Source organism: Lissotriton vulgaris, chromosome 2_2 (genome assembly GCF_964263255.1).
Source record: "Lissotriton vulgaris chromosome 2_2, aLisVul1.2, whole genome shotgun sequence".
In the NCBI taxonomy this organism is placed as follows: domain Eukaryota; kingdom Metazoa; phylum Chordata; class Amphibia; order Caudata; family Salamandridae; genus Lissotriton; species Lissotriton vulgaris.
Genome location: NC_141688.1, coordinates 55,251,037 through 55,277,765, shown reverse-complemented (window position 1 = coordinate 55,277,765; position 26,729 = coordinate 55,251,037). Strand labels below are relative to the sequence as shown.

The 26,729-nt window shown below is 46.2% G+C and overlaps 1 protein-coding gene across 1 annotated transcript in view; it reads left to right on the top strand.

Moving 5' to 3' along the window:
- The window catches only part of LOC147729003 (cholesterol side-chain cleavage enzyme, mitochondrial-like), a 228,275-nt gene that overhangs the window by 196,485 nt on the left and 5,061 nt on the right, over positions 1-26,729 (top strand). Inside the window, exon 8 of the mRNA XM_086959279.1 lies at positions 25,589-25,780. Within this exon, the coding sequence (XP_086815405.1) occupies positions 25,589-25,780 (192 nt within the window). The remainder of the gene's footprint in view (positions 1-25,588; positions 25,781-26,729) is intronic.

Below are 26,729 nucleotides of genomic sequence, written 5' to 3'. Positions count from 1 at the left end.
AATACCCAACGGCCCTTATTACGAGTGGCCAGGGTAATGGGCATGATTTTCTCCACCACCTGCGCTACCTACACCGGGCAATGCAGCCTATGTATAGCCTCTGAAATATGTTCATATCTGTGAAATCGGAAAGCTCCTCTAATGGTAGTGTTCGTGATTAACTAAAACAAGCATTTACAATGCAATGGTTTCGCCTTTGGAAAAGTTAGAGCTATTGGCATTGCTCATGACATTTTTTTTTTTACTTATAAATAAATGTCATTGTTATTTACATTGCCAACAGCTCTCTCAGCCCACACAGCTCTCTCAGCCCACACAGCTCTCTCAGCCCACACAGCCCACACAGCTCTCACAGCCCACACAGCTCTCACAGCCCACACAGCCCACACAGCTCTCACAGCCCACACAGCTCTCACAGCCCACACAGCTCTCACATCACACACAGCTCTCACAGCACACACACAATGCAACGGTTTCGCCTTTGACAAAGTTAGAGCTATTGGCATTGTAAATGACAAATTGTTTATTTATGTGTTGGTTTTGAAAATAGATAAATAAATGGCATTGTCATTCACAATGTCAACAGCTTAATCTTTGGCAAATGCGAGACCTATTGCATTTGCACCCACACACGCACACAGCCACACGCACACAAAGCCACACACACACAGAGCCCGCCCCCCCCCGTACGTTCCTAAGAGAAGACCGAAACATGCCGGAGAAGTCTATAACATCACTGGTACTCGGTATTGGTAAGTGGTAACAAACCCAAATTCGAGGGTCAAAAGTAACTGAAGGCAGACAAATCACTGTTTTACTATGAATGTGTATAGTCGAAAAACACAGTGTGTAGTGAAATTTGAATGGTTAAGATGCGGTGTAGAGAGGACTAGGCAGAATGGGGTGCACACAAACTAAAAGAAAGTGCTTATTAGGGAAAGGTTGCGTGTGAACACATGTACAAATGTGCACTACAATTAGTATAGGTGATAGCAAATGGCGCGCTGAAGAGCTCATGGGCGCCTATCAACTGTGGAGATAATGCGGAGCCGTAGGGCATGGGCACTCACTGGGTACGTCCACTCCTACAAAGTCGCAGGTGGGGAAAACTCCTGTGTGCACAAATAATTATGCATGTACAGTATAACGAATGGCACGTAGAAAAGGCACGTGGCTGTAGGTGCGATCTGGAAAATGGCAAAGAGACAGTACATGGGCATGAATGCGGATAGGGAAACATGCAGCGGTGCAGAATGACGAATGACCCAGGGTAGAGGGAGCGTGAATGACGGAGACAGTAGTGGAGCAAGGAATAGAGATTGTGTGGAAACAGTAATGGTGCAGTTAAAATGCACATACATGTAATGACGGGTGGTGAAAGAATGTAATACTGGTGAGTCTGGTGTTGCGTACCTTGACAAACTGTAACAGCTAGAGACGGTCCGAGAAGGATATCTTTAAAATTAAAATAAAGCTCTGGGTGAAATAGCCGGTCGTGGCAGGATGTGTAGGTCCAAAAGGTGGAGCTGCAAAAACGGAGAGGAAGAGTTAAAGCAGCTACCGGACCGCAGAACCAGCTCACGGACGGTGTAGTAAAAAGAGGAATCCCACGAGTGATGTAGGGGAGTATCCATCGTACGAACAGAGTATGCGGGTGTGGTCTCTTACCTTACAATAGGTGAAGGAATGCACGGGTAATGTGCTCCACTCGAACGTAAGTCCTCATCCGGGTCATGCCTATAAGCACCAAGCCACCTGCCTGACATGACAAAGCAGGCAGAACGATCCAATGTAGGACAAACAAAATGGGCTACTCCCAAACGATTCCCAATACCAAGACCAAATACAGGAGTGTAAGACCCGAAAAACCTGGATATCTAGAAAGCCTGCCATGGCAACTATCTCGGAAGCACAGGGGAGAGGTTTACAGTGAGTCCAAAGAGCTGGAAAACAACATGTTGCATATAGCAGGAACACAGTTAAGCAAATTGCGGAAAATTTACCCCTCATTTCTTCTGCCAGCAAGTTCCACTCACTCTCATGCATAATGATGAGGACAAGGGCCAGAGAAGGAGGAAATTCAGCCAGAAGCACAACGTAGTCTGCTGGAATCCAGACCAAAAAAAAAAACCAGGACTGGGTCCGCCTGGGAAGCGGTGGACACACTTCAATAAAGTAAGGACTGCGACAAAGAAGTAGTAATGTGGAAGTGGACTCCACCAAAAAGGCCATTCTTCTGGAGTCTAAAATACATAAACACTGCACATATGCACTAGATGCAAGGCCAGGCCCGACTTGAAAAAATGCCAAGCAGCAATGTGGTGTGACTGAGGATCTGCTTTCCTCGGAAAGTAAATAGAAATATGCATACTATTTTGCTTCTAGAACTGTGCACCGCATTCTTGAAAACAACGCTATAATATTTACAAATGTTTGATGTGTTTTTATATTTTTAATTCTATAATGTTCTTGAAGTATTACAATTTGTAGATTGGTGTCATGCCGCATCTTGGCTGTATGCTGACGGACAGGTTTATAAATAAGACAGACGTAATACAATTAGAGCACACCTTCAAAATACAGCGTAACTGCGAGATGTAGTTTTGCCACTTGGGAACATGCACAAACGCAAACAACCTTCCATGTCGCTACTGTCTCGTGGCGAGACGCGGGCGCGGCCTCCTTGCTCGCCCTCCAATGCCCGGCAGCGCTGCCAGCCCCCTGTGAGTTTATCATCTGCGGCTCCCACGGCAGTACCACCCAGAGCACCGCAATGTTTACTACCGAGCCCTCCCCCGCAGACGGGAACAGAAACACGCACCTTCTGCTGCCTGCCACTGGAACAGGTATTTACAGTTCCCGCATAACATTTTCTAGGAAATAATGAAGAGCCAAACCCAGAGTAAAACTGCAGAAATCAATCTAGGCCCAGTTAGAATCTGAAGTGTTCAGGGGGAACTGTTCTTGGCAACAGAAAAAAGGGAAAAAAGGACATCTGCCAAGGATTGTGGCATTTAATGTATGACGTCAACGGGTCATGCATAACGGTCCCAACCCTGATGCCAAAAGTTTCAAATGAAAACAAACAATTCAAGTTTGACAGTCTACCACAGGCAAAAGAGATATTTTAAGCTTGTGGCTTTGTTAATACCACAAGTTGAAGCTAGATTTATATTATTAAAGTGTTCCAAGCACCACACACAGAAATATAGAACATGCTTGTTCGAATAACACAAAAAATAGGAAATTATGTTTTGGTGTATTATGTGGTTTCCTTGAAAGCTGTGTATGTGTCTAGCTGAAATCACAGGGCACTAGTAGGGATGCTCGTCATTATCCTATTTTTAGGTAATCTATGCAATCATTTCTTTCTAGAAAACCGATCCCTTTCGATTTTAAGTGTCAGTGTTTTCCTGAAACTGGCCAAAAATGTAATTGAGACTCTAGCATTCAAGACAGTGCGCACAACATAGCCGTAATGGTTAGTCCGTTAGGTTGGTAGACTAATAGTTGAGGGTTCTAGTTTATTACGCTCGCTCAATGAAGGGAAACCAAGAGGAGGACTATCTACGGTAACAGGGTGTTGATAGGTCTGGGTGCCTTCAGCAAAGCAAGGTCTGCCAGGCTTATACATTTGCTTATTGTACACAGAGTCTGTGAATGTTCACAGGTAACTCATGACAACCAAGACGTGCAAATTATGCCCCCCACACCCCACAACGCTCCAACAACAGGGCTCAAAAGTGGCCAGCCAAAATACTGATACACGTTACAGTGAACATGGGAAAATGTGTGCTATTGACTTTAGCTACATATACCACACACATTCAGGCACAAAGAGAAAGCCAGGAAAAACAGCAATGTGAATCGGACACAACCAAACGTATGAATATACAAACACAAGCAGGCACACCTAATCAAGCATGCATATAACCACAAGTTATGAGTGAAAAAACAAAACTTTGTTTGTAAAAAATATATGCACTCTGATGTAATTAATCTGCATGTATGGCCAAAAACAAGCCCAGAGGGAAAACAAGCAGCTGCAACTTTTCAGCCACCACCGGAATCCCGGTGACCAGCGGCTTCAGCGGACCTGCTACGGCATGCGTGGTGGCGGCCAGATAGGGCAACAAGCACCTACGAGCACACGGACAGCGGGAGGGGGGGCGGAAAAGGAACGGACAGCGAGAGGGGGGCGGGAAAGGAACGGACAGCGGGAGGGGGGGCGGGAAAGGAACACACTCACCTGGACTTCCTCGGGCGGCGGGCGGCCGCGGAATGATGAACACAAACCTGGACAACAAAAAAAAATAAACCCCGCCCACGGCCGCGATGAGGACATCGCAGAGGCGGAGAGGGAAAAAATCGTGGGAACGCCCCCGAATCTGGTCCGGCCTTGACGGACAGATCCGGCTTCCAATGACTAGCCTCCATTTATGGAGCTAGCCAATGGGAGCCGGGGGACGTTCCTATATCCATTATTGTAAACATTAGATTTCGCCTGCGCGAACTGCTTGCGCAGTAACACCAGGCGAAACCTAAAAAGGACAAGAGGTTTGCCTATGAAACCTAGATAGTAGGCATTGACATAGTCACATATCCTACAGAGAGTGAAGGTTGTCACCACAATAGATCTGTATTTGAAAGATATAGGGGGAGATTTTTAAAAAATCAGTGCAACGCAGTGCAGCCCTCCCGTGAAGCTGCAGTGCCTTGCGCAACAGGCAGGGAGCAGGAAAGCGTTATATCTTCCGAGATATTGCTCTCTCCTCCCCTGTCCTCTGTGCCGGCACTGATTTCAGCAGCTGTCCAGCAGTCAAACACCTTATCACCATAGCACACGGTGTACGCATGAGTCTAGCCTACTTTTCGTACAGGATTGCTAGCCTTCCTGTACAAACTACTATGCCTAGACAAGATGCAAATCTTTTCCCTCTTTGTGTGCGTGCTGCACAGTGCAACACGCATGCAAAGTCAGAAAAGTACGGAGAAATGAAAGCATTTCTCCTATTAGAGCCTCCTTTGAAGGAGTGTTGTCTTTTGCTGCAAAATTATGGCTTTGTGTCAAAAGACATGGGTGGTTGCATGGGTACGCCCATGTCCCACCCTTGTAATGCCCCCTCGTTTGAATAGCTCCCCCAAATTGTTAAGACTCTTTCTCACACATTTGAGATGGGAGGAACAGGAAGACACAGTGGTGTAATTTAGGATTAAAGCTCGGCTGTCAGTAGGGATCCGGATCCAGAGAACAGAATCTCAGTTTTATCTACTTTGAGCCTGTTAAATACTCATCCAAGGTTGTTCAGCTACAAGACATGGTTCAACGAAGTTCTGAACTGCATTCAGAGCTCTATCAAAACTGAGCAGGTGTTGCGCATCATGAGCATATGACTCACACTCTAGGCTGAAGGACTGTATCAGTGCCTCAGGGGGTAGACATAAATAATAAATAAAATGGGGGACACCAAGGAGCCCTCGAGGACCCTTAAGGTCACCTTCATCCTTTCAGGTCTGGATGGTTTAAAGTTCCAGAGCCTGGCTACAATCGATCACAAAGGTGGAAAAACAGCGTATGACAATCACTCAAACCAACATCTGACAAAGGCTTTATCATGATTGAATGCGCAAACACTCGAATACAGCTGAGAGATGGACAAGCAAGAGACGTGCTGGATATCATGAGTCTCTACTTTACCTAAGCGAATTCAGAGCAGATACTAGGGCAGCCTAAGTGGACATTCTGGGTCTAAATCCTATTTGAGACACGTGCAAAAAGCCGGGGCATTCTAGGAGGACTGATAACCATATAGGCAAATATTTCTCACCAATCTTGGCTAGCAGGGGTGGTAGAGAGATAGGATTATAAGTAGGAAGAAAAAAGGGGTCCAAACGCAGCTTTTCTAGCAGAGGTTTAACTACACTTTCTTTCCAAACTTTGTACACTTTCCAGAATGAAAAGGAAGGTTCATTATCTCTCTTACCCGGACTGACAGCTTCAGATTGCACATGAAATACTGTAGTGGGGCACATTTAATTTGAAGAACCTAATTTTATAGACAGGAGTAATAATAAAGTGGTATCATCCTCAATAGGAGAAGCAGAATTAGTTAGAGGGGTAACTGTGCACTCCATAATAGAGGAGCTAGAGAAGACAATTATGACAGATCAAGAGTTAATGGCATACATTGTTTCAATCTTATCAATAAAGTAATGGACAGCTTATCACGAAATTACTGGAAAGGGGCGACCGCTCGGTCCCCCCGAACGTATGGTGGAGTACCCCGATCCCCCCGGGAAGCCATTTTGGGCGGGAGGCGAGTCTCGGCTGGTATGCCAGAAGCGGCGTAGCCGGGGCGCGCCTTTTCCCGCCCAAGAGGGGGCTGTCCTAGACACCTACGCCGATGGCCACGCCCCGGAGGCAGATTGGAGGAGGGTCCACGCCCGCCCGAAGAAGGATAAAAGGAGCAACAAGCCAAGGAAGCATCCTCTTGTTCCTGTGCTCTGAAGCTGCACCTCCCCGTTGCACGTGAGCTCGAGACGGAACGAAGAGCCAATTTTGAGAATTTAATTTTTGTGTTTCTTCTTTCAGCGAGTTCGAAGCTTCCTGACCTAGGACCTTGAGGATTACCCTTGGACGATGCCTGGCAAGAAGGTCGGAAAGAGGGTCGGAACCGACCAGATGCTTCGTATGCTGATGAAGGACATGGCGGACATGAAGAAGCAGATGGCGGCAATGAACGGTGCGGGTGGACCAAAGAAAGTCATCGGACCAGCATTGCCGGGAGTGGTCCCTAACGGGAGAGGTAGAAGGGCCAAGAAGGGGGCATCGGGTGGGGAGGCCCCGGTTCCCGAATCACCTCCAGCGGACCCGGTCGCCCCGATCGAGGCCCCAGTTCCGGTCCCGAACGCGGGACAACCAATCCCTGTGGTGGTCACTCCTGTGAACGAGGAGGATATGCCTCCAGAGCTGGCTGCCCAGTTGGCGGCATGGTTGGGCAGAGGGAATGAGGGGGCCACGGCTGAAGAAGCCAGGTCGATAATGAAGCAGTTGCGGCAATCGAAAGATGCTGCGAAGGCACCGTGTCCTCTTGTTTCCCCGCAGGCTCCCGTGGAACAACCGGTATCGGGCGTTGGTTCGGCAGCGACAACGGTTACAGCTACTGGTTCAGGTAAGCAGCCATTGCCGATGGCGGGGGAGGGATCGGTACCCTCAAGAAGGGAAAAAGTCGTTCAACATATCCCGATCGAGGTGAAAGAAAGGATTTGGGCGGATAAATATGTGAACATGTTTTCCCTGTTGACCGATCACTATGAGATTGAGCATGTAAAAAACCAGAAAGAGTTTTTGCACCCTAGTGTATGGCCCGCAAAGATGGCGGGTTTCAGAGTAGATGAAACGATCTCTAATTGGGCCAGAGCGTTTGGAATGTTCACTGCAATTATGGGGGAACGTAGGCCCGAATTAGTGGTGGAGTTAGCCGTTTATCAGACACGTATCATGGACTTTTATGAATCATACGGGGGCAATCAATGGTGTTGTTACGATAGCATATTTCGTAAGTCCAAAGAGTACGACTCATCTCTGACGTGGGATTGTTTCGACTCCATTTCCTGGCAGAAAATTGAGAAGTCGAGCACGGCGAAGTCGCCATTTTTAGGCGGGAACGGGGTGGAGCCCTCCCGCCATTCTTTTGGGGCCCCCTTTCGGGCGGGTTCAAACAGCGATCAGAACACAAAGAATAATGGCAACCCGGGTAAGAAAGGGGTCTGCTGGAGCTTTAACAGAGGCAAGTGTTCTAGGCCACAGGGATCGTGCAGGTTCAGGCATGAGTGTGCAGGGTGCGGACAGTCCTCACACCCCGAGAGTACGTGCAGAGCCAAGACTGGTGATACGGGAGGTAGAGGGGGCGCCAAACAGGTCTAAAATAGACCGAGGGGCGCCATTACCTACCCCGGTTGATATCATGGCATTTATCCCTTGGCTGAACGAATACCCTGATCATATCTCCGCCGGGGTGTTGCGAGACGGTTTCTCATATGGTTTCCGCATCCCGGCGGGGGATTTTCAGGGGGACGCACAATGTAAGAACCAACTATCGGTTCAACAGAATACGGCGGTGGCACAGGCAAAGATTGGTAAGGAACTGGCCCGAGGTCGGGTTGCTGGACCATATGACATACCACCAGTTGGAAATTTTGTTTGTTCACCTTTGGGAGTGGTTCCCAAAAAGGACCCAGGGGAGTTCAGGTTAATACATAATTTGTCAGCTCCTAGGGGCCTTTCGGTGAACGATGCGATTGACCCAGGAGTTTGTTCGGTGCGGTACGCATCCTTTGATGAGGCCGTCGCCATGTTGAATCGCCTGGGGCCCGGAGCGCTGATGGCTAAATCAGATATCGAGTTAGCGTTCCGGTTGCTCCCGGTACACCCCGATGATCAGCGTCTCCTAGGTTTTATGTTTCAGGGACGCTATTACATGGATAAATGTATGCCAATGGGTTGCTCCATCTCTTGTGCGTATTTTGAGAAATTCAGTACTTTTTTGCAATGGGCGTTCACAAGAGTCACGGGCTTTACACATGTTATGCATTATCTTGATGATTTTCTGTTTCTGGGGGCAGCCGGGGACATGGAATGTGCACAGGCTTTGGGGGAATTCTGTAATCTGATGGAGGAATTTGGCGTGCCGCTGGCACCCGGTAAGACGGTAGGGCCATCTACTACACTCGAGTTTCTCGGAATTGAGCTCGATTCTGTAGAGGGGTGCTTCCGCTTGCCCGAAGAGAAGGTTATGAAGTTCAGGGCCTCGCTGAAAACATGTCTCGGCGAGAGAAAGGCATCTCTCCATCAGTTACAACAGGTGGTGGGTCAGCTTAACTTTGCCCTGAGAGTAATACCAATGGCTCGCCCCTTCTCCCGTTCTATCGCACAGGCCATGGTGGGCCTCAGGGAAGGGCACCACCGCACAAGACTGTCAACAGAGGTTCGCCAGGATATGCGCATATGGTTGGCATTCCTGGCGGATTTCAACGGTCGTGTGGTATGGACCGACCCGCCAGTGTCCTCGGAAGAACTGGGGTTGTGGACCAACTCGGCGGGGAGTGTAGGTTTTGGCGCCATATTCGGCAATCAATGGTCGGCACGAACCTGGCCGGAGTGGTGGCACGATAATGGACTCACTAGTAACATTGGGTTTCTGGAGCTGTTCCCCATTCTGGTGGCCTTGGAAACCTGGCCAGAGGGGTTTCGTGATCGCTCTGTGGTGTTCTGGTCTGATAATGTGACCGTGGTTGAGTGTATCAATAGTCAGGCAGCACGCTGCAAATGGATTTTGAGATTACTGAAGGAAATTGTCCTGCTATGTATGAGACTAAACGTCCACTTTAGGGCAAGACACGTGCCAGGGGTACTGAATCAGGCAGCTGATGCGCTCTCTCGTTCCCATATGCAGGCCTTCCGGGGTTTTCTGCCCTCAGCGGACTCGGTGGCGGCACCATTTCCCGAAGCTCTCTGGTCTCTCGGAGCCCCGGATTACAAAACCTCGTGGGAGAGAGTCTAGCACCCAGGACAAGGAAGGCATATGAAGGGGCGTTCCGTTCTTATTGGTCCTTTTTGGGTTCAGCTAGGGGGGAGCACTGGGGGCAGGAGGAGTATGTCCTGAAATTTCTGGTATCTTTACATCAGGCAGGCAAGTAGTGGCTACGGCCAATAGGCACCGGGCCGCCATTTCTTTTATGGCAAGGGCTCATGGCATTCAGGACCCCACATCGTCCTTTTTGGTACAAAAGGCGCTGCGAGGGTGGCAACGCCTTGAGGGTCGCAGAGTGGATGAGAGGCACCCGATAGGTTTAGAAAGGTTGTCCTTGTTGCTGTCCGTACTTCCGGCGACATGTTCATCTCAAACAGAGACGGTGCTATTCCGGGCCGCTTTTGCATTAGCATTCCATGGGGCTATGCGGGTAAGCGAACTGGTAGCGCGGAACAAGCAGGATACAGGGGGAGGTCTGTGTCGAGAGCACATCCAAATTAAGGGGGAGACAATGGTGGTTTCAATTGTCAGTTCCAAGACCGATCAGGGAGCGATCGGGGACAGTGTGGTTGTCCAGCGGATTCCAGGGTCTCCCATGTGCCCGGTAAAATGCGTGGAGGAGTATTTAGCGCAGAGGGCGGCATCATGGGGGGGAACCTTGCTGAGGCACACCGACGCCACCCCACTGACCAGGTTTCAGTTCCAGCGGGTGTTAACGATGGCAATCGCGGCAGCGGGCTTGAACCCGAGCGATTTTGGGACACACTCATTCCGGATAGGTGCTGCTACAGAGGCTACAGCCAGGGGTTTGAGTGTAGATAAAGTGAAACAGTTGGGGCGCTGGTCCTCGAATTGTTATAAGAGGTATGTGCGGTTGCACATGTTGTGAAGCTAAATGTCATGCACTCACGCTTCTTGTTTTCTGTTTGGTTTTCAGTTTCGCGAGCAGGCTTTGCGGGGCGGACTGTGCAAGTGACCCGACACCTGGGGACCAGCGGTCAAAGATCACCGGCTGAGGCAAGAGTGGTGTGGGTCGTCGGCCACTCATACGTGAGGCGTGCCGCAGACGTATTCAAAGCAGGTGACATGATTCACATGGCTGGGGAATACGGGTACAGGGTGACCTTCTACGGAAGGGGCGGGCTCTGTATTGACCAGTTTCAAACTTTTATGGAGGGTTTGTTAGGGCGGACAAGGTCACCGCCATCTGTAATCATAGTGCATCTTGGGGGCAATGATTTGGTGACCACGGGTCGACGAGTACTTCTCGAATTAATACTATCCACAGTAAGTTGGTTGGCGAGAAGGATTCCAGGGTGCACGATTGCATGGTCCCACATGATTCCACGGAAGGTGTGGCGGGGGGCTATTTCTGTGTCAGCTTTGAATCACTCGGTGAAGAAGGTGAATAACAAACTTGGTAGATTGTTTCGTACATGTACATTGCATTCTATTCCTCATGGATGTATCAGGGGGGACCATATGTACCTGGAGGATGGGGTCCATTTGTCCCGGGAGGGGAATGCTTTACTCATAGGAGACTTCGTAGCCTGGTTAAAGAGTTTGTGCAGCCATGACCTTTAGGTAGGAGTTTTGTGGGGGGCCGGATAGCCGGTCAACTATCCGGCCTGTGGCGGTAAGGTCATGATCGGTGAGCAGTAATTGGAAGATCCCTAGAGGTGGGGCGTCACCCATTATGGATGGGAGCGCCCGGGGGGAGGCGGCCAGTGGCCCCTCCCTGGGGAGGAGGGGCTATGGGCCCCTCCTGGGAATTTCCCGGGGCCAGGATATCTGCGACGGCAGATGTGGTAAGCAGTGTGGGGTGGGAGGGGGGTCTACGCTACCTCTAGACACCTCACACGAGTCCTCGGACGACCATTAAGATGGCGTCGAGTAAACAGGGGCCCCCGTTAAGACAAGGGAAATTGGAAGTTGGCACAGAGGTACAGTCCTCTGTGCGCCCGCCACTCACAAGTGAAGGGGGAGTTCTGGTATTAGGGATCTGACACCGGTTACGACCTTGCCGTTGGCCCGTAATGTTAGGATGTACAATTTCAATTTTGAGAAATGTATTTACAGGATGTTTTAGTATCGGCTAGGAGAACCTTTGTTAGAGATGTGTTAAGGTTAGCCATGAACATCGTAATGTGTAAATGAAATTGTACATGATATGAAACTGTTATTTTAATGTTTAATTTTTGTTTCATATTTTAATAAATACGGCCGGGAGGGTAACTCCCTCCCGCCTTCCAAAAGTTCAGAACCGTTTCCGTCTTCCCATTCTTGGGGATTGTGTTGAGAGGGGGTGTCGGGTATCCCAACCATATGGAAAGGGGCGACCGCTCAGTCCCCCCGAACGTATGGTGGAGTACCCCGATCCCCCCGGGAAACCATTTTGGGCGGGAGGCGAGTCTCCGCTGGTATGCCCGAAGCGGCGTAGCCGGGGCGCGCCTTTTCCCGCCCAAGAGGGGGCTGTCCTAGACACCTACGCCGATGGCCACGCCCCGGAGCGGATTGGAGGAGGGTCCACGCCCGCCCGAAGAAGGATAAAAGGAGCAACAAGCCAAGGAAGCATCCTCTTGTTCCTGTGCTCTGAAGCTGCACCTCCCCGTTGCACGTGAGCTCGTGACGGAACAAAGAGCCAATTTTTACCCACCCACCAGCCCCTGATGACAGCGATTTGTGTTGAATAAAGTCGAATGACATGATACTGTTTCTTTTACAGGTTAATGTGAATAAAGTTGATAATTTTGATATGTAATAAAATGGTTGATCTTTTTAGCATGGATTTCGGCAAAGTAATTGCAGCGGAGTTAAATGTAGTGTGTAGTAGAAGTTATACTTTGAATTGCTCAGTATAATTTTCTTTTATTCTCTCTTAGTTTAGAAATGTCGTATTTATTTTTGGTCGGGCGGTAAGGTCATGATCGGTGAGCAGTAATTGGAAGATCCCTAGAGGTGGGGCGTCACCCATTATGGATGGGAGCGCCCGGGGGGAGGCGGCCAGTGGCCCCTCAAACGGGGAGGTGGTCCCCTTCTAAGGATGGGGACGCCGAAAGGGAAGGCGGTCAAGGCCCCTCCCTGGGGAGGAGGGGCTATGGGCCCCTCCTGGGAATTTCCCGGGGCCAGGATATCTGCGACGGCAGATGTGGTAAGCAGTGTGGGGTGGGAGGGGGGTCTACGCTACCTTCTAGACACCTCACACGAGTCCTCGGACGACCATTAAGATGGCGTCGAGTAAACAGGGGCCCCCGTTAAGACAAGGGAAATTGGAAGTTGGCACAGAGGTACAGTCCTCTGTGCGCCCGCCACTCAAAAGTGAGGGGGGAGTTCTGGTATTAGGGATCTGACACCGGTTACGACCTTGCCGTTGGCCCGTAATGTTAGGATGTACAATTTCAATTTTGAGAAATGTATTTACAGGATGTTTTAGTATCGGCTAGGAGAACCTTTGTTAGAGATGTGTTAAGGTTAGCCATGAACATCGTAATGTGTAAATGAAATTGTACATGATATGAAACTGTTATTTTAATGTTTAATTTTTGTTTCATATTTTAATAAATACGGCCGGGAGGGTAACTCCCTCCCGCCTTCCAAGAGTTCAGAACCGTTTCCGTCTTCCCATTCTTGGGGATTGTGTTGAGAGGGGGTGTCGGGTATCCCAACCATATGAGAGGGGGTAAAAGAATTACCGAGGATTCGATCATTCTTTTATTACTTTCAAAACGGTTTCACTGGAATTAGACACTCCTGAAATTAAAGAAACTAGTTTGGCTGTTTTGGGTCTTCTCAAACTTGCTTTATATTCAATTAGTTGACATTTGTATAGGTGAAAGCTGTCTTCCTCATAAGTGCTTCTTCAGGCTTTTGCCAACTGCTGAAGTTTGAGGCTTTTAAGGCATCAGAGAACCAAGGCTGGGAAGGGAGTCTTGCTGAAAAAGTTATTTCTGTTTTTGGAACCGTAGCCTAAATATGGAGAACAGGAATTCATTAGAACAGGCAATTAATGTATACGGATCCGCTTAAGGGTTCCTTCTACCTCATTAAACATTATCGCTCATTGTCTGAATGATGTTCCTCATAGGTCACCAACAGTGAAAGATAGCTTTAGAGGTGGGTGTTTGAGTTATCGAAGGGTCTGGTGTGAGAATTGCAAATTGATCAAGGAATTGATCTATCCATCATAAAGGAGATTATGAATCAAGTTTAACCACCCCAGGAGAGCTAAAAATTAAATCAATGATAAGGCTCAAGCAATGAATTTGAAAATTCACAACTTGTGTGAAATCAAGATAAGCCATCAGAATAAAAAACTCATGAGAGTTTCCCCGCTCGAGAATCATACCATAACTTATTATACTTACTATACATTCTCATTATTAGCTGCTGTTAAGCATACAACTTTGGTCAATTTTTATTAAAACAAATTTGTAGAAAAAACAAAGAGCTGACTTACTCGTCAGGAAGAGAATTTCAGGTGCCCTTGCACAAAGAAGATGCTACTCAAAAAGAAGCAGAAGATAAGAGGTTCTCAGGTGACATAAAGTGATGCCACTATCGTCATGTGAGACGCAACCCACAATGAGATACTGTGAGTGAGGTTCGGAGGCTGTGACATGTCTCCATAGTAGGAACAGCATTGAAGCATGGGGAGAGGATGTAGCCTTACGGCTAGAGTGGTCGCCCTCGAAGCTGGGGTACCGTGTACGAGTCTCAGCAACGACACTCAACATTCTGTGATTCTAGGCAATTCACTGAATCTCCTAATGCTTAACAATAATGAATGTGTCCTTCTGTAACGAAATTGGTGCTATGTAAAGCGCTCTAATACCCAATGTCTCGGGTCTAGTTTGTGCTATATAAAACAAACAAAAAAAAACCTGTGACTGGGGGTGTCTTGGAATTCGACAGTACACCAATTCAATTTCGTGCCACAGCATATTGAAGTGCCAAAGTACTAGAAAAACGAACACTGTCAGAAGTGGTTGAACTCACAAGAAACTCCAAGTACCAAGTAAAGACCACGATCGTTAGGGGTGTGTCACCACCCTGACCTGGGCAGAGGGGGGTTTTCTGGAGGTGTCAGAGGAAGATTCAAGTGCCAATATCTCCTTTACCATGAGCTCTGCGACCCACAGAGTAGTTCCGAATGACTGGTGCTACCATTGCAAGTGTGAAGCAAGACTGCCGTTGAAAGTTTATCTTGGTGGTGATGGCATCGTCTGAGAGGAAATAAATGAGCATGGCGTCAGATATGATGTCGATTTCATGGGATCTGATGATGTTTGCTAGAGGAGTCATGTACACGTTGAAAAGTGTGGGGCTGAGTGATGATCTCTGTGGGACTCCGCAGATGAGGTCCTTGGGTTCTTATGTGAACGTTGAGAGCCTGACTCATTGTGTTCTTCCAGGGAGGAAGGTAGCTATTCATTTTAGTGCTGGTCCTTGTATTCCTGCACTGTGTAGTCTGACCATGAGTGTGTGGTGAGAGATGGCGTCAAAAGTGGCAGAGAGATTGAGGAGGATAACAGTGGCAGTCTGTCCACAGTCTAGGATAGTGGATATGTCATCTGTGGCAGCACTGTATTGGGCTGTATTGGTGCTGCGCTTGTCTTGAAATCTTGATTAATGAGTTGTCCAGGAGTTTGTGGCACTTTAGGTGGTCAGTTTGTTGATGGTCTTTTCAATGACTTTTGGCTGGGAACGGGAGCAGCAAGATGCTTCGGTAATTGCTGAGTACTTTGGATCCCAGAGGTTTTTGTGAGGAGGGTGGTGACTTCGGTGTGTTTCTAGCTATGTGGGAAAGTAGCTGTCTAGAGGGAGGTGTTGATGATGGAACTGAATTCAGCACTGACCATGGCTCTCCCCAAGTTGTAGATATGATAGGGGCTGGGGTCTGTGGGAGCCCCTGAGTGGACTGTCTTTCTTATTGCTGCAATTTCCTCGATGGATAGCGGGTTTCATGCTGCCAGTTAATAGCCTTTGGTTCATGAGGTTAGCAGGCTAGGAGGTGTGATGGGGTGGCAGGGCTTAGAAGTTGTTTGAGATCTTAGTGATTTTTCATGCAAGAAGTCAGAGTGGTTGTTGCAGTGTTCATGTGTAGGGGTGATGGTCTGGGTTGTCGTTGTTGGAGCAAGATATGATTCTCAGGGTCAGGGCCTTTTTCTTGGTCTCTTTTACTGATGGTGACAGTTTCTAAGCGCCATTTTTGCATATTTATAGAATCACCATGGAATGCAATGAAGATGTATGAAAGCAGCCTACAAAAGCATAGACAATTGGTTGTGGTCCTGATCTCTTTCGTCAAAGGGTTCAGTGCCTTTACAATAAGTAGAGAAAAAAGTGAAACTGCCATGAGGGGCCCTTGTGAAATATAGAAACACCAGTAGATCAGCTGTTTGAGAGGATTTTGCACATAGTGAACATGAGATTATAACAAAGTACGGCCTGGAAAAAACTCCTTTTATTGACACGGAACCAATGAAGATTCTTTAAATGAGAGGATGTGTGTTATCTTTGGTACATCCCAAAATACATCAAGCACCCGCATTTTGAATGGGTTGCGTTCTGGGAATAAGATATTGGTGAAGTCCTAAATAAATGAAATTGGAAAAGTCCGAATGAAGGCTCACTGGTGCATGGACCACTGTTTTTTTGGATGCTAGAAGAAGAGTAGAATGTTTTTCAGAGTATACAGGCTAACATTGACAGCTTAGTAATGTGTGTGTTGAACGAGAGAAAGGTGTCATGTGCAGTTTATATTATGGCTTCCACTATTCAGGAACTGTGAAGTTGCCAAGAATTCATAATGTTCGACTGTCAGAATGTTCTCCCTGGCACTCAAGCCCACAAGAGCACTGCCACCACTCAAGAGCCACTTACCAACCTTCTACTATTGAAGACACTTATACAATTTTCTTCCCTGTTAGTAGTGCAGGTTCAGTACCTCTGAAAATGGGAAATGGCATGTACTGCACATGCTGTAAATGGTGAGTGAGCGGTGGCCATTGCGTTTCCCCGCTGCTACTTAGGGCAATGGGCAGCCTGACTCACAGTTGAGAAAACACTCATCCATCAGCCAATTCCTGCTGTCATGTCCATCTTCGGTTCTTCTGACCGCGCAGAACTGGCATCCCTTGCCACATGTAAAATCGGAAAATGTTGCTCATCTTCACGAAGGGCAACTTTAAGCTTGAAGTTGTAATATTGCCCATCCCTATTACCTCTCATTTGAAGTCTGTGCTCTTATCATAAATCCTAAAAGGTTCAGTTAAAACTTATCCAACTGAGCGGTTTTATTGGCTAACAGATGTAGGCTGTTCTGGTTGAGAAATCTGTAGAATTGTTAACGTGGCCTAAGAATAAGGAATTTTGAAGAAATTTTGAAGAACAGCTGTTCACTGTTCCCTGTCCTGAGTGTCATTGTCGTCTGAGCACAACCTCCATATTCCCCCCCCACTCCCATCCAATTCCTAATGGATCAAAATCAATGTAGATCATGCACACAGTATATGTTCAAAAAGGTGACCACATAGACCAGCCAGTCCACTCTGGAACAGAGTTGTCCTAAAAGGCAAGGAGGAGATTAGGACATTCCAAATCTTAAGATTTCGGAATTGGATAAAAATACTAAAAGGATGAGAACTTCCAAATAATAAAGAAGGAGGAAACAGGAAGTCAATGAAAACTCTGTGAAGTGTGATTCTTGCCACTGATGGAGCGACTATGCAATCTATGTAATGTTAGGTTAAGCTGTCATAAATTACATCACTGCGACAACATACACATTAAACTGTTCTTCTTTCACCGGAAGAAAAAAGAATGCAAGTAAAATCTGTTAGACCTAACAGCCTTTGGGTGGCCTTCACTGAACTTTTGCCTGCCTTTCTACACTTTTCTGTCCTCGATTTTGATGGCTTTAGGACTCTGTGCACTTTACCACTGCTATTCAGTGCTAAAGTGCTTGTGCTCTCCCCCCTAAACATGGTAATAGTGGTTCATCCCAAACTGGCATATTTAATTTACTTATAAGACCCTAGTAAAGTACACAAAATGTGCGCAGATCCTATAAATTAAATGATACTAGTTGGCCTGCAGAACTGATTATGCCACCCATATAAATAGACCCTTGAAATTGTCTCAGGCTTGCCACCGACAGAGCCGGTGTGTGCAGTTTTATAATGCCATATCAACCTGACACGTAAATTCTCTTGTCAGGCCCAAATCTTCCCTTTTTATACATTCAAGTCACCCCTAAGGAAGGCCCTGTATAGACCACTGGGCAGAGTGAAATGTATTTAAAAGGCAGGACATGTACTTTATAAATATCTTGATGGTGAAAATCTCCCAATTTCGTTTTTCACTACTTCAAGGCCTATATCTCCCATAGGCAGGGCTGGACTGGGAACATTAACCAGCCTGGCAATTCAGCTGGATAGGTGGGGGAATGCTAGTGAGAAGCACTGCTGCCACTTTAGCACTGCTGCCACTTTTGTTACAGGGGGCGATATTGCAGCACAGGTGCAAAACCGGCCCCTACCGCTCGAAAACTGGCCCCCACCCTTCTGGTCCACTGGGAAAATGCCCGGTGCCCGCTATGGCCAGTCCGGCCATGCCCATAACATAACATTAGGATTACCTTATTAAATCTTTTAAGTGTAATTCCCAATTATGAAGAGATAGACTATTCAAGTTTGATGTCATTTGACTCGTATTTAAAATCAAAACTTAAGGTGAAGTTAGATTTTAAACTACAGTTTAGCAAATGCCACTTTTAGAAAGTTCTTCAACTAGAAAGGGTCTGGCCCTCAATCAGCAAGGCTAGGCCTATTAACAATCTCACAACAACATATGTGCCAATACTGATAACAGTTTCTCATCATTCTGCATGATCACACAACGCTTGATATGACCATACATTTTTATTTTCTTTGGTTTACTCAAATCATTTTATCTTAAAGGACTTTTAGAAAGTTGGCATTTACTTATTGTAGCCATTTGGTGCCTGCTGCATTTCTTTGTTCAGTCCCGTCTGGTTGACAGCTGGGCTTTGCATATTCCCTCTAGACAGCTACACACAGAGGGCTCTTGTGTGTGACTGCTGGATCTTCCTGGGAAGTTGGGAGGGAGGAGCTGGGCACAGACTCACGCTTATAATTGAATAGGATGAGCCCTGTCTACACACAAATGGCTGCATACCCCCCTGTAGTGAGTTTCAATCCAGGGTAGGAAGAGTGGACCTCCGTGCACTTTGAAGCTTACTTTGAATTCTCCCCCATTCAAAGTCACAACTGGGTATAAATACCGGCCGCTGACACCATAACTTCAGTACACTTCTGGACCTGTGGCTACTCTACCAGGAAGAAGAGCTACTATGCTGCTCAAAGGACTGTTGGACTGCTACTTTGGTGGCTTTCTGCCTTGCTGTGCTCTTGCCTTTATGTGCTACCCTGCTGCCTACTGTTCTCCAGACTGAGTGAGAAGGGCTGCATCACTTGAACCCAGAATAACTCCAAGGACTTGATGACTGATTTCTAATTCTCAGGGGCACAAAATACTTACAGCCCTTCTGTGCCAACCCTTGGACTCTACTGCTTGTGAGTCTGTTCTGCCAAGTGGTGCCACCCCAGTCCTGGACCTTTGAACGTAGACCTAGGGTTTTCTCCAGTGGTACCAATGCTTCACCTACTGCAAGGGCAGAATTGATACATCGCCACTGTTGGGGGAACCTGAACTGCCACTTCAGAACGAATGTATCGCTGTGGATAAATGCGGGGCATCACCCCAACTGCGTGAGGATCACCGACACATCACTTGGCTGCGCTCCACATCTTTGTCAACGCAAACCCAGTAGCAAGGTATTTTTATTCAGCCGGCCTAGGTGGGTCCCTGTATCCAGCCTACGCTCCATCGCGAACGGCTTTCATTCTTGACTTTGTCCCAGTCCAAAGTAACTAATTAACTCTTTAGCAGCTTCTTGCTTCTAAGCACTATTTTTCCATTTAATCTGTAAAAAATCATATTTCAACTTCTACTCTTTGGATTTTTGTTATTTTGGTCTTGTTTTATTTGTGCAATTATTGTTTGTGTTTCTAAACTGGTGTGCACTCTTCTTTGGGTGTTTTCACTGATTTACTATTCAAGTGTTGCACACATATTTTACACATTGCTTCTTTGGTTGAGCATGATTGCTCTGTGCCAAGCTATCAAAGAACAGGATAATTTAGAGCATGTTTGATCTACCCTGACTGGGATTGTGGTTCCTGCTTGGGCAGGATGCATACCTCTGCCAACTAGAAACCCAATTTCTAACAAAATCTAATTGTCAATAAATGTGAATAGCCAGCAATCAATCTTTTTTAACAGTACTGTTGTGGCATTTTATTAGTTTAAGGAATTGATCCTGATGGATCATTTTAAAATTTATTTTTCACAATCTATGCTTAACATGCCACATCGCAAGGTGAGCCCCAGTGGTTATGGCCCTAAGGGAATAACACTGGTTACTGGTGCAGAACTGGGTGACTTTTAAGGCATTGTGGGGCATATTATCAAGGGGGTTTATCTCCTCTTTTTTGGCTTTAAAAGCCAAGAAAGCGGAGATAAAATGATCTCCCTATTACCTAGCTGTCGCTAACACCAGCTAGTGACAGCTAGTAGGAGATGGCGACCATCTTGGACCCCGCTTTGCATGTCAGTGATATTTATAACTAATGACATGCAAAGTGGGCGTGCCAAGATGTTAGCGATTGGAAATAGTCGCTAACATCGCTATCTCCTATTACCAACTTTTGGAGATATTCCCTGAGCAGTTCTTAGCCATGTTATCCAATGGTAGGTGGATAACATGGCTAAGAGCATTAGCTCGGTAATGCATGAATATCGCAGACTTTTCAGCGATATTCATGCATTGTGGCCGATTTTTATCGCATTTGCGATAAACCTTGGTCGGCGATACATTTTTGTCCCTAACCAAGCAATAGCGATAATTATCGCTGTTGCTTGGTAATATGCCCCTCTGTTTCTTCAATAGAATCCTGAATGAGAAAGGACCCAGCTATCTTTGGCCTCTACTCACCCCCTATAGACCTATTCAGAATCTCAGGTCTGCAGGCACTGCTAATTTAACAGTTCTGAGAATTCAAAAGGCACGCTTTTTAGCAACTAAAGCCTGGTCCAATTACCACTCAATCTTAGGATACAGCCCTCAGAATTGATATTCCGCAAGCAACATAAAACTTGTTTTTTCAGGACATCCCACGTAAACTGGTGCTGAGAACTGTGAGAACTGTTTCTTTTATTAGGGGCATCACTCTACAAAGAGAATTCCTAGCGCTGGAACACCCCGTTGTAGTAACCAGGTGCTTTATAAAATATTAATCTAATCTAATCTAACCTTCAGGTCTGAATTTGAATGCATGATGATGACTAATGCCAGATATTGCATTGATTTTTGCATGCGCAAACCGGTTTGCGAATCCGTTTGCGAATTCAAAAACAGCATGGGAAATGTACAAAACCCTATTTTGCGACTCACATTTTTTTGCGACTCCAAAATAGGGTTTTACGACTCGCTCTTAGGAAGGGGCATTCCCTTACTAATAGCAAGCACAACCATACATAAGAATGTTTTGCGTCTGCAATTGCGGGTGCAAAACTCTCACAAATTACCATCCACTTCAAGAGGGTGGTAATGGAGGCGCAAAAGGGGACCCCTTCTCCTTTGTCAATCCAGGGGAAAATATTTTTAAGGGAAGGCAGTGGTCCCAGGGGCCACTACCTGCCCTTAAAAAATGAAACCAAAATGTTCAATTTTTTTCTTTTTGAAATGCATCCCGTTTTCCTTTAAGGCTAATGGGCTGCATAAAAAAAAACCTGCTTTATTTAAAAGCAGTCCCAGACATGGTGGTTTGCTGAGCCCAACAGGCCACCATACCTGGGAGTGCCTACCATTCCCAATGGGGTCGCAATTCGGCAGAGGCTCATTAATATTCATGGGCCTCTTTACTTGCGACCCCATTGAGAATCGCTAACAGTGTGAAAAACACTGTTGTACATTGGAAATAGCGCCTCACAAATTTCGAGTCACAAAAGACTTGCAATTTGTGAGGCGCTATTTCCACGGTCATACATTTGGCCCTAACACTTTTATCCTCTCTTGAGCCAAGCAGTGGTGGAATCTACAGGATCAATATTAAAACACATTTTTAAATATACTCACGAAAGTGCCCGAGGTTTCCAATCGATGTGACAATAATTTTAAGATACATGCAAAGTAAAATAGGTGTTAAGATAGCTGAAAGGTTTAATGAAGCTGTTGAAAAGAACAGTGTACAAAGAGGAGGTCATGTAGGGATAAACCTAATGCTCTGTAACAGTCACATAACAGAGATGTGGAATTTAGGGGGTTTTGCTCTGCTTTGTTTTCGTCTTCTAAGTGGTACAGTGCATTTATGCCTACTGACCATATTCAGGCGGGATACTCTTGATTTTGTAAGCCAAAAATGGAAATATTTTAGCACTCTCCTGCCTGAAATTGCTCTGCTTTAAGGAAAGTTTACGCAGAAAATACAATCCTTTTTTTCTTCAAAATGTCCCTCTTTATTTCAAAATTCTGACACATATGACAATAGAACTTTTCTACATTGGAGCACAAAGGAAAAGAGCGACTCTCTACAGGTTTAGTGACAGTGGAATCTTGACTCTATTAATGGCTAGAAGGCTAATATTATCCATCACTCTTTATTGCTTATTCTCGGCAAAGCATTTTCAAGAACAAAGCATAACATCTTTTACCATCGAATTCGAATCATCCTTCTAACTACCTAGCAACTCTCCTGCCCAATCTTCTCCTTCTTTGAATGCTCCAGAAACCTTAAATCCCCTCCCTTCATCTGCACTCCATCTTCTTTGCTCCTCTGACCAGATTCTGTTCTCCTTTGTCTTCATCCTTCAGCCACTCCTATTGTCCTTATACGAAGATTCAAGAAGAATAAACATATAATACAAAATAAATAATCTTTCTTACACTATTTTCTTGATCCATTTTTTTAACTTATTTAATTATTACCCAGTACAGGACAGGAGAGGAGGGTGGGATAAATCTAGAATTAGGGCTTAAGCATTGGTATGATACAAGAGGGTTAGAGCTGATTTCTTAATGAGCCTCCGTCCAGCTGGTCATGTAAAGTCATACTAAATAACTGACTTGCCTCCAGGGGTGAATCTTTTCAGTGGTGATGAGTACCGATGGTCAGGTTAAACTTACAAGGCCATAGAATCGGGATTTTTAACCTGCTCCTGATTGTCCTTGAATTTGGATTCCTCAATGCAAGTGGCAATTTTGCACCAGGAGGATGGAGACACTAAGGGGCCTATTTATGAGATTTTGTCAAAAGGCAGCGCAGCAAAGTTGACCCATTAAAACCCATTAAGTGTGACTGAGTGGCAATATTACCATATTTTTGATTTTAGTCAGGAATTATGTAATGTCTTGAAATTAATTTGAAAGGAGACATTTTAAATGACGTGTTAGAAATGAGGGTCTCTAGTTGGCAATGGCTGGGCACTGTCCAAGTAGGGACCCTTCTTCATAAGACAGAGTAAGGGGGCCACACCCTTTGATAACCCCTGCTCAACCTTGTGGCAACGTAGCACGAGCAGCTAGGCTTATCTCAGAGGCAATGTGTAAAGCATTTATGATCATACACAGTAGCACAGTGAAGGACACTACAAAGGGACACCACACAAGTAGTTATAAAAAATAAGTATCTTTATATATAGACTTAACACAAGACCAATAACAGTAAAAAGCCACAATACTGAAAAAGAGGTGTACTCTTGAAAAGCTGGAAAAGGAGTTCAAAGTGTTCAACTAGGGGTGCAGTTCAAAGCAGGGGTCTCTGCGACCCGTTTACTTACAAAGTACCTGGATTTCATAGCAAAATAAGCAAAATGTTGCAAACGAGCTGTAGCGATGACTTTCCCCACGCTAGGCCGGCGATGCGTTGAATCCTTGCCGCAAGGGAGGATGATGCGCCAGTCTGCAGGTGCGTGCGGGACAAAGCGACAGACTTCTTCACACTAGGCCAGCGATGCGTTGAATCCTTGCCGCAAGAGAGGATGATGCGCTGATCCTGTTGCGTGTGCAATCTTGTTGTGATGAAAGAAAATGGTGCTCCGCAAGGAAGCGACGATCCGGGTGCGAAGCGAGGAAAATGGCGGATGCACGGCGCCCGCTCTGCGATGTCGTGATGCGATGATCTCGATGTGATGATCCTGGGTTAGCGAGCCTTCGAAAAGTCCGCAAACATGCGATGCAATGATATCTGGGGTTAGCGAGAACTTTGTGGCCTGCAAGCATGAGATGCGATGATCTTTTATTTGCGAGCACTCAGCAGCAGCAGTGCGATTATTTTTCTTACGCTCTTCAGCTGCGGCGACTCGCAATCAGGCGTTAGCGACGATTTCAGCACTCTTTTCTCTGTAGTAGACTAGAGGCCCTGGAACTCACAGGAGCCTCACCTGCAGATAGAAATCCTCGCTGGGAGGAATCAGGAGAATGGTGAGGGAGTCAGATGTGCCTGTGACTCCAGCAGGAGGCTAGCTCTCTTCTAGCCCTTGGGTGATTGCTTAGCAAAATAAAAGTCTCTCAAAAGTCCTTTTCCCTCTTCTTCCAAGTCCAAGGGGAACTACTGCAGGCCAATCCAAGAAACAGCACACAAGCCCAAGGGCAGTCCTCTCCTGTAGATTTCTTCAGTAACACGGACAGAGGTTCTTCTTGACATCCAGGAGCAATACAAAAAACCAGGGGTTTGGGCACAGATATTTATACCCCAAAAGTCTTTGTTCTCAAAAGTCTATCATCACTGAACCCAGCCAGAACAGTTCTGCTCAGGCCTGGAGCACATTGCTTTCCAGGCTGTATCCTTCCTTTCAGAAAGAGGGGTCTGCCATCAGACGCACAGTAGGAGGTAGAGCCAGCATTCACCTTGCCAGGCACAGCCTATTCAGGTCAAGGAGCTTCCCCTCCCCAGTACTCAATGCAGATCTCTCTATTCAACGTAGGTCTGATCCAGCCTGCCTTGCCCCTCTAAACCCAGACAGCCAATACACATAACAGCAGAGCACACTGGAAGGCTTAGGCAAGAAAATACCTACTTTCTAAAAGTGGAATTTTCAAACACAGAATGTTAAAACCAACTTCACCAAGTATTTTATCATTCTGAGTTCAGGCATACTAAACTCGAATTTCTACCATGTTCCCTGAGTCAGATAGGACTATAAGATGTAATAGCCAGTCCGCCCATTCTACCCTATGGAGATCAGGTAGCCTTGCAGCAGTGAAACACAAAATGGAGGGTAATTCACTACCAGAACATGCTACACATATCAAGACAATTCCTACCTTACACACACAATGCACCTACCATAGGGTTGACTGACATGATGCTAAGGGAAGGTTCAGGGGCTGGGAAGTGTGGGCACTTCACAGCCAAGATGGCAGTTCTGGACTGCACGCAGACACTGCAGTGGCAGGTCTGAGGTCCACTTTACAAGCTGCTTCTGTGGGTGGCACAAACTAGCGCTGCAGGCCCACCAGCAGCATTTGGGTAACCAGCCCTAGGCACACACAGGCCACACTACTAGGGACTAAGAGGTAAACCAAATAAGTCAATCAGGGATATACCAATTCACAGTCATATTTATATGGGGAACATTTGCGCTGTGGCACTGTATGGCAGTGGCACAGCGCCCAGAGCATCTAATACCAGCAAAAACAGAGGAGACAACAGCGAAAAATGGAAGGGAGACCCACTCCAATGGTGCCAGGTCTAACAACTTGCATGAAAACAGAACATTTGATCAATGCATTTAAATTTACTTTAGCACTGGATGATGTCTGCCTATCTAAGTGCAAAAGGACAGTTTGAAATATTATAGTATGAGTTCAACCAATTGCTCTCTACCATATGACTAGAGAATCTTTAGGTTTAATTCCTCAAGCTGAAGGATTTATACTTCAACATTTTGTTTATTCATTCTTCTTTCTGCAGACACTGGTGCAGGTTGGACTTTACGCAATGGGACGCGACTCCACTGTCTTTGTCAAGTCTGAGAAATACAGCCCAGAGCGATGGCTGGAGAGGGATGGCAACCACTTCCGAGGGCTTGGCTTTGGTTTCGGACCCCGGCAGTGTCTTGGGCGTCGTATAGCAGAAATGGAGATGCATCTATTTCTCATTCATGTAAGCATTGCCCATGTAATTTTCAATGGAAAATGTCTCTTACTATTTAAAAATGTATAGTACTGATTGCACATCCAAGAGATTTTAGTCATTCTGCGGACGCACTGTCACTTTGTCAAAGTGCTGCAAGCACTGAAATGAAATCTTAATTTGTAAAACGCACTACTATCCGAAGGTATCTAGGCGCTAGTGCTCTAAAAAGGAGGAAAAAAGGAGAAGAAAAGAAGGCTGAGAAAGGGTAAGAGAGCTAGGATATGGAAGTGTTTCTTATTAAAAAGATACGTTTTAGGGTTCTACGGAAAGAGAGAAGCTCTGAATTTTTCTTAAGATCTGGCGCCATAGAATTCCATAGCGTGGCTGTGCCTACTAAAAAACTTCTGCCACCCTAGGTGGCTGTTTTAGCTTTGGGAACCACAAGATTAAATACCAATGAAGACCGCAAATGTCTGTTGGGGACATACCATTGAAATCTATGTATAAGGTATCAACATCCAGAGCTATGCAATGCCTTAAAGACAATGCATAGTTATTTAAATTCAATCCTTTTTTTTATCGAGAAGCCAGTGCAGCACAGGCAAGGCATGAGATACTGACTGATGTTTTGGGATGGTCAGCAACAGCCGAGCAGCTGCATTTTAGAGAACCTGCAGTTTGTTTACACGAGGATACCAAAATTGACATTATACAACACTTATAATATAAGTAGCTCTCAATGCATTTCATTGAACGTAAGTAGCTCTCAGTACAGAAAAGGTTGGAGACCCCTGCTTTAAACCTGAGCTCAGCAAGTTACACAAGTGCTTGTTTTGTTGGGTACTAGAGTTGTAAACTTCACTCCATGAGCTGTAGGGTAATCTTCAGCCACAAAAGACAGTTTATCACGCAATGATGCCTCATAGCACTCAAATGGGTTGCTGAACAAAGGAGAATCCTTACAGTACAAGCCTCG